General features: G+C 47.9%; 1 protein-coding gene across 3 annotated transcripts in view; it reads right to left on the minus strand.

The window, feature by feature from the left end:
* Positions 1–8,708, minus strand: part of dpy19l3 (dpy-19 like C-mannosyltransferase 3) — a 36,450-nt gene extending 27,742 nt beyond the window's left edge. Inside the window, exons 1-5 of one of the 3 annotated variants that reach the window (XM_035416613.1) lie at positions 8,211–8,708; positions 6,545–6,665; positions 5,190–5,317; positions 1,184–1,274; positions 1–97 (exon numbers count right to left, since the gene is read on the minus strand). The exon at positions 1–97 is cut by the window's left edge and continues 25 nt beyond it. In XM_035416613.1, the coding sequence (XP_035272504.1) occupies positions 1–97; positions 1,184–1,274; positions 5,190–5,317; positions 6,545–6,647 (419 nt within the window). In that variant the 5' untranslated portion in view covers positions 6,648–6,665; positions 8,211–8,708. Of the gene's footprint in view, positions 98–1,183; positions 1,275–1,866; positions 2,009–5,189; positions 5,318–6,544; positions 6,666–8,148 lie in introns of those variants that run through there. The other 2 variants (XM_035416612.1, XM_035416614.1) reach the window with 2 other exon arrangements.
* Positions 8,709–8,929: the final 221 nt, after the last annotated feature.

The raw sequence follows: 8,929 nt of genomic DNA on the forward strand, positions 1-8,929 counted from the left end.
ACGCTCAGAAACACTTCCTGGTAGATGTTCATTCGCTGCAGGAGATTGACGGTCCGTCGCGATTCGGTGGCGTTGTCGCTGACAAGATCGGACAGACCTGACGGGAGGACGGACGACACACAGACCACACCATCGTCACTGGTAAATGGAAAATGGACTGCATTTATATAGCGCTTTTATCCAAAGCGCTTTACAATTGATGCCTCTCATTCGCCAGAGCAGTTAGGGGTTAGGGGTTAGGTGTCTTGCTCAAGGACACTCCGACACGCCCAGGGCGGGGTTTGAACCGGCAACCCTCCGACTGCCAGACAATCGGTCTTACCTCCTGAGCTATGTCGCCCCACTGCACACGCTGGCAATCCCTACAGCTTTCCTCATACATCGTGATAGAGCTACATCACACAATCCGTACGCACACAGCTACTACCACACACACACACGCACACACATTTAAGCACGCGCTGATAAAAATCCACGCGCTCCTCTCCCAGGACCAGCGTTCCTCCGAACCACTGATAGGAACAAGCGCGCCTCTTAAGCACGCACTTAAGACCGGCACAACCGCCTCAGCGGGGCACTGAGAGGGTCGTGCTCACGGCCAAGATTTCGGCAAGTGTCGATAATGTCGAGGTGAAAGATACTCTGCGCTCGAGCGGAGACAACAGAGGCGTCAGAGCTTCTCCCACGCGAAACACCACAGCAACAGAACCTTGGAAAGCAGTTCGTGCTGCATCACATCTGAATTAGACTTGTTTTTTTTTTTTGTTGTTGGTCAAAACCGTTCTGTTCCTATGGAAACATAACAGACCCGTCTCACAATAGCTCTCGCGTTGCGTAAGCGGGGGAAAAGCGACCAGGAAAGCGGGACCAGGACACGTAACAGCTGGCCTCGCCATTCAGAGAAAAACAAACCGCTTCCCTTTTGAAAAGGCCCGCTATTAAAAGAGACTTTCGCAGGCCGAAAGTTGTTTGGAGAAAATTCAACTCTTCTGATCAACTGCACTACTTACCACAATATAACTACGTCCAAGCAGCAGTTCGGCGAGAAAGGAGGGATTTTTTTTTTTTGCCCTTAAAAAGAAAAAGGAAGACTCGGAGGACAGCGCTATTTTCTAACAGTGCGAGCGGAAGCCGGGGAGCTCGTCCCGCTGTATGCTTAGTGTACAAAGATTAACGAGCGTACCCTGCAGTATGGACGGGGACTCCAGCATCTGCTTGTAGTAGGAGTAGTACAAGCCGCACTCTGTCCGAAAGGAGATTTCACGCTCGACTTCCTGAAATACAATAGGAGCGGATTAAAAAAAAAACCTGAAAAACCAAAGAGCACAGAAATATTAAATATTTTCTCCATATGAAAACGTTAAACATATTTTAATACGTTTATAAAGCATGCACACGTACTCGGAGGTGCACACATACATACAAGGTGCACCCACAACGCACTGCAAGCACTGCATTTCAAATATGCAGAAACCAGATGCAATAGCCCCCCCCCCCTTCCCCCCCATAAAAGAAATAAAATAAAACAGTGGAAAAATAACATGAGAATTGCCACAGGACCCAGGGATAAATATTCAGATTTGATATATTCAGTGTTCAGAGGTCATGTGTGCACAAGGCAGTAACAAATATACACAATCAAAGTTTTCAAAGATCCCTCTTAGTGTCTGTCAAGCCTCTGAGCATTCAAACGGGGAAGCCTTCGCTATTTTCACAAAACCTGGTATCTGCAGCACAAGCGCACGGGAAGAAAAAAAAAGAAACGGAAAAATAAAATCCAATTTTGAGACTGGAAGAAGCCTGAAAGACGCAAGCCGCCGTCACTCGGACGGAGAGATGAGACGGCTTCGTCTCGCAAGCGCTCACCTCCAGATTGGAGAACCACAGCAGGTTCTCGTGTATGGAGAACACGCGCCAGGCCTGAAAGGAGCCAATTAAGGCGGCCAGCGCCGCCCCCGTCGCCATGGCCACGGCCCGCCCGGGTCGAGCCGGGACCGCCGGGAGAACCTTCCGGTCGCTTTCTCCGCCGCCGCCGCTCCCTTTCGTCGGCGCGTTATCCGAAACGCCGAGGCCCGCCGCGACTCCACCGCCGCCGCCGCTCTTCGGCTCGCCTCTCCTCCTCTTCCTCGCTGCCATGTCCCGAGGACGGGTTCACGCACGGGAGCGAGCGAGACTCCTGCTTCTTCCTCACGCCCCCGGATTTCCCCGCCCCCTGCCGTGAGGTCATAGGTCCCGCACCAGACCGGCAGCAGGGCTTTCCCCCCCCCCACGCGACGGGCTCCTCGGGGAAGGCTCTCCGCACGCAAAAAAAAAAAATTCAATTTTCAAAAACAACTCTCGTCCCGTTTGTTTACACCCATTACTACACCGGGATGGAGTACCTTAAAAAAAACTGCACGGCTTTTAAGCTGTAAAACAAGAATGAGTCACATCCCAGAAGAGGTGTAAAAACAGGAGGGCTCTCCCCCAGCTCTCCTCCTGCTCTCCCCAGCTCTCCCCCAGCTCTCCTCCCGCTCTCCTCCAGCTCTCCCCAGCTCTCCTCCCGCTCTCCCCAGCTCTCCCCCAGCTCTCCTCCCGCTCTCCCCCAGCTCTCCTCCTGCTCTCCCCCAGCTCTCCTCCTGCTCTCCCCCAGCTCCAGACAGGGAGGCCCGCTCCTCGACGGCTTCAGCAGGCGGACTGAGAGAGCTGCGGCCAGAGGAGGGGGATAATCTCCACGGCGACCGACCTCTCTGTGCGATCGCACAAACCCCGCCTGGAACATTATCTGGAGAATGCCCAGATTATTATTATTTTTTTTTTTTAAAGCCCTTTGATATTTTGAAACAAGAGCTGCAGAGGTACTATTATAGTCCCGGAAGGTACTATAACTGGCCCGAGGGCGACTCCACACGGGACACTTTGAGGGTTCCCAGTAACAGCTGCACCCCATCCAAAAATAACCAACCACAGGAGCGCAGAGGGAAGGGGGGGGGGGGGGGGGCAGAACAGACACCTGAGAAATACAGCGGTGCTGAAACAACGTGTGGGCGACAGCGTTGACAAAAACAGACCTTTCTGGGACGAGCACAGCCAAGCAAGGGCCGCGCCTCTCCCCTGGTGCATTGCTCTGCTCGGACGGACGATTAAAACACAACCCCTACTCTGCGTTTCCCATAAAACCCATTTCTTTTTCCCCTGGCGTAGGTGCTTTTTCTTTCCCTCCCTAAACCGTGGAATAAAAAAAAATAAAAAACATTCTGATTCCAGTTGCGGGGCGAGGCGTGGGGGGAGGTCAGGGGGAACACACATGGAAAAGGTTTTGTCATCTCTCATCCCCCGACACCGAGCCTTTTCATTGCTCTGGGCCCTTTCTACAAAGGGCAAAGCCAGAGACGAGATGAAGCACGCGCCGTACAAACAGCACCGGTAATAATAATAATCTAAAAAAATTCCATTATGCACAATTTAAAAAAAAAATTTTTTTTTTTTTGTGCAGGCAGCAGCCATGTCCCCCTGAAAGGACACGTGATTGAAAGAAAACCCTGAGCAAATGGTAAATGGACTGCATTTATATAGCAATTTTATCCAAAGCGCTTTACAATTGATGCCTCTTATTCACCCATTCACACACACACACACACTCACACACCAACAGTGAAAGGCTGCCATGCAAGGCACCAATCAGCTCGTTGGGAGCGATTAGGGGTTAGGTGTCACTTGCTCAGGGACACTTCGACGCGCCCAGGGCGGGGGATCGAACTGGCAACCCTCCGACTGCCAGACAGTCGGACGGTTGCCAGACAACCGCTCTCACCTCCTGAGCCATGTCGCCCCGAGCGCTCAGACTGCGGCGAACGGCATTCGCAGACACGGCGCGGACTGCGACGGAGTCCCGGAACAACATGGCGGAAGGACCTCGGAGCGCTCTGGCGGTAACGTCTGATGCGCCCCGCTCTGGAACAGGTGGTTCGACTGCCGAGCCCAGAACCCCGGCCCGATCCGTGAAAAAAAAAAAGCGACCCGAAAAAGTGAGACTGGGAACACCCGCCTGGCTTGTAGGGGATGAGGTGGAGCATGAAATTGGAGGAATGCCCGCCCCGACAAAAAAAAAAACAACAAAAAACAAAGGTGATAACCAGGAGTGCTTCTGGGCCCTTGTGAATAGTTTGTGTGCTGTTCAGTGTCGATTACAAGCGATCAGTGAAGCAGACTAATGCATATTGAATTATTACATGTAGTCTTCATTTTCTTTTTTCTTTCTTCTATTTTTGGTGGGGTTGGTTACATACAAGACCCAGCCCCCGAATAAAGCAAAGTAAATCACCCAAAGAGCATGAGTTATCAACTTCACAGTTTTTCTTTTAAAGCACGTTACTTACAATGGTGGGAAACATACCAAAACACAGCTAACTTAAAAAGACAATGAATATGAGGGGTTACTGAGCATTGCCCAGAAAAGAAAAAAAAAACATGTCACAGCAATTCAGGCTAACTGAGACACCAGTTCAGAAAGGATAAAAAAATAACATTTTAAAGTGGACATGACATAGGACGCCTCAAAGTAAAAAACAAAACAAAAAACAAAACAAAATAAAATGGCAAACTTATATAATCCTTTGGATTTTCACAGAAATTTCTTTCATTTTTACACTGCATCTGGAAAATTGCTTCAACTTTTGCTGCTCGGGGTGTTTATGGAATTCACAACAGCAGTCCGACAAAATGTGAATGGGGTTCTAACTGGAGCCGACGAACGTGAATCAGTCACGCTTCCATAACACGTAATCAGCGTCCTCTACCGCTCAGGCACACCGAAAACGCCGTCCAAACGACTCCGTTCCTGGCCAGCGCTCAAACGATACCTCATCCACCCGGAAAACCACCCTTCAGAAAATTTCCTTGAAGGGAGTTCAAAACCTCGCTATGCGCTCTCAGGGAAACGAACCTCTCGCAAAACGCCGCGTGGGTCAGACAGACGGACTCAGGAGAGATTCTTCCGGCTCAGACTGGCGACCAGACTTCATTTCTTTAGCAGAGCGCGGCGGACCGTTATGGAAATGAGCACCGGATACTTCCTAGACTCGGTCCTGTGGAGGTGCAGATTGAAGGGAGTGCAGGAGGGGTGTTTTGGGGGGGGGGGGCACGGGGCTTGCTATGGAAGAAAAAGGCGCGGTTAACAGAAACGAAATAAGAGAGGTCCGGAATCTCACCTTGATGTTAGAGAACCACAAGTCATTTTCATGCAAGGTTGCCACATAGACGCTGCTCAGCAGACCAAGGGACACTCCCACGACACCCCCGGCTGTCCCCCACGCCACCGTCCACCACGTCCACAAACCTGCAGACACAAGGTTTCTCATGTACATCACTCAAATAAAATGGGCGACATAGCTCAGGAGGTAAGACCGTTTGTCTGGCAGTCGGAGGGTTATCGGTTCAAACCCCGCCCTGGGCATGTCGAAGTGTCCTTGAGCAAGACACCTAACCCCCAACTGCTAACTGCTCTGGCGAATGAGAGGCATCAATTGTAAAGCGCTTTGGATAAAAGCGCTATATGAATGCAGTCCATTTACCAAAATGAACTACATTAAATATATATATATATATACTTTCCAGCATATATACATTTATATATATTTTTTTTATATACCCAAATGTCTGAAAGGGCTCAGAAACTTGGCCATCGAAGGTGAGGCAGAATTGTCTGCACATGCTCAGTGCCTTCCCTTTGAAGACGACTGGCAGGGCCTCATTTTAATTAGAAATTATGTTCCTCTCTTAACTGGAAGAAACTCGGTACCGCTTCCTTCCCTCCTCGCAAAAATCCCTTCCTAAAACCCGCAGCCTTTGAAGTGAGCGCGGCGGCCAGCTTGGAGCGGTTAGAAGCGGTTTGGGCCAGAGACCCGTACGTAACTGCAGGGCACACAGTTATATCAGCGGGAGAACTTCAGCCCTCCGCGCCGAAGAAGCAAGCCCCCGCCCCCCCTCCCCCATGCCCGACCCTGCGTGATGTCACTATGTAATTGGCTGAATTAATCCTTCACTCCGCCACCCAGGTGGCAAGTGTTTCCAGCGCAAAATGGCTCCTGTGCATCACTCGGGTGGGGGGGGGGGGGGGGGGGGGTTTCCTACAGCTGAGTCATACCCCCCCATGCTGTGAGCCCTTTGGGATCATGAGATGAAAGGTACTATATAAAAGTGTATTTAAATTAATGCAGTCTATTATTATTATTAGTATTGCTTGTAGTAGCAGTAGTGCTAGTAATAGTAGCAGTAATAGTAATTACAATAGTATTAGCAATAGAACAGGAGTACAGGTGGTAGTAATTTTAACAGTAGCAGTCAGGGCCACAGTTATGAATTGTCAGGCCCCGGAAAATAATATTTTGTCACACCCCCTGCCCCCCCCCCCCCCCCCAACCAATATAACTGTAGAAAATTTTTAATGGTTACACCCCCGCCCCATCTGCAGTCCTGACAGCTGTATTAGTAAGAGTATTAGTAGTAGCAGCGGTGTTGCAGTGACACACTCACAGAACACAGCTGCTCAGACCCAGTCCCTCACCTGCAGGGGGGATTTTTGGGAGGTCTTCAGGATGGTCGTGTCTCTGACCCTCCTGACTGCTCTCCTTCCCCTTGCTTCCTTTCCTCTGTCTCAGTGCAGTCATGATGGTGACAGGCCAAACCTGGGCAGCAAGAGAAACACAGATACAGTATTACACATAGACACACAAACACACACACAAATATGGTATTACACACACACAGATACAGTATTACACACACACACACACAGTATTACACATACACACATGCAAATACAGCACTACACACACACAGAGATATGGTATTACACATACACACAAATACAGTATTACACAAACACACACACAGTATTACACATACACACACGCAAATACAGCATTACACACACACAGTATTACACATACACATGCAAATACAGCATTACACACACAGTATTACACATACACACACGCAAATACAGCTTTACACATACACACAGATACAGTATTACAGAGAGAGAGAGATACAATATTACACACAAACACGCACGGATACAGTATTACACATACACACGCGTGCGCATACACAGATAGGCTACAGAATTACACACACACACACACACACACACACACAAACATCACCTTGCAGCAATTAGCACGTGACTATTCACATCCGAACCCGTGATCATTTCATTACAAGTTTAAAAACTGCGTGGGAGACCGTTACTGATGCTAAACGCTTTGTACTCAATTTCACCCCGAAGGTGTTTTCATAAGTAACAACTGCAATAATTTTAGTGAATAAAACATTTAACTGTGTCAGTTACCCAAAATAAGTCTGTGTTTTGAAGCAAATAATGCTTTAGATATTTAACACCTTCACCACACATAAATACATTTTGTGTATTCAGAAATGATTTGCTGACACCCCTCCAGTCAATTAGTTATTTTAAATCTAATATTGATATGGATACAATGTAATTCTGGAAAGTAGCCTACAAAACGTTAGTACAACGTTAGAATAGCACAAATAAAAAAGCAACGAACGATTTTTCAAGAAATTCAGATCTCATGTTCGCCTCAGACTGGGATATTCCGTGCTCGTCCCATATAAACTGGGACCAAATATAAGGCTTACACTGTATAACCGAAATGCATATATTATGCTACATCAGTACCGTTGCAAGTCTAAATAAAATGAATATTTATTCGCATCATGGACAGCATTTAATAGAAACGCCACATTCGCACAAATTAACGGTAACGTCCCCACATAGCAGAAACAATGGCCAGTTCTAACGTTTCAGGACTCGTGCTGTCCGTCTCGTAGTTACATCTGAGCCGAAGTTCGTCTCCCCAGAAAAAAAAAAAGCATTGCACTCGCGAGTTCGCAGGCGGAGTTCGCTTCTACCAGAATGAAGTAAATAAGACGGAAGGGGAAACGATAGCCTACACGCACAGCTGAAACCACGACAGGAAATATGCCGTTTCTTTTTTATTCATTCTCAGGGCCGCGTTGCAGCGGTGTTTCCTACAAAACGTCGCTGCTACCATGTCAGGAAATCTCAGATCACATCATTCGCTAATCTCGGTCGCTTCGAGTCTACGGACACTTCTAGCTTCTCCCAAGAATGAATGAGCAGACCTGTTCCGCGATGCACGCAGTAAAACGTTTTGATAAGAAGCGTCCATTCATTCTACTCTCACCCTGTGATTTGAACGGGCAGGTCCTTTATCGGATGTCTAGTGTGGTGCTCCGCTTTTTTCCTCTTCCTATGCCACTCTCAAGGATGCGTAGCTTGTAAATGAAAAAGCTGATGCTATTTATGTTCAGGCGCCGACTCCTCGCTGTGTCTGATGAAGTTGCTGTTGGAATTTAAAAAAAAAAACATATAGCTTAGCTATGTAGCTATATGGCTATTTGTATCACGCTGCGTATTCGCTGGAGGGAAAAAAAAAACAAATACTGTATCGAGCCAAGGGGTTGCGCAGAGACCACTGCATCGCTCTCCACTTAGGCAAACTAAATTCACAGCTAGCTACACGTAGCCTATTACGGTTCAATAACCGCGGCATTTCTACAATGTCGCGTTCAGAATTGTTGGTTTGTTTTGAAATTAAAACATTAGAATTACGTAGCCTATTTGCCAAACTACATCTGGAACAGATGAGATCCGATGTATAGTCATAACCTGCACGGGACACCTGCGTGCAACAGATATCAGTGAATCAAGAGTTCATCGTTGATGCTTGGGAAAATAGCAAGTTGACTAATGTTAGTGAATAAACGTTAAATCTGCTCGCAAATAAGTAGGCTAAAAGAAATGGAGAGAGACTTGAAAGGTGTGTAAAATGATCTCTAACTAAACAGCAGGTGTCCGTACCTACATAGATAATTAGGATTAATTTCCCCTTAATTATGGTAG

Source organism: Anguilla anguilla, chromosome 5 (assembly GCF_013347855.1).
Source record: "Anguilla anguilla isolate fAngAng1 chromosome 5, fAngAng1.pri, whole genome shotgun sequence".
NCBI lineage: Eukaryota > Metazoa > Chordata > Actinopteri > Anguilliformes > Anguillidae > Anguilla > Anguilla anguilla.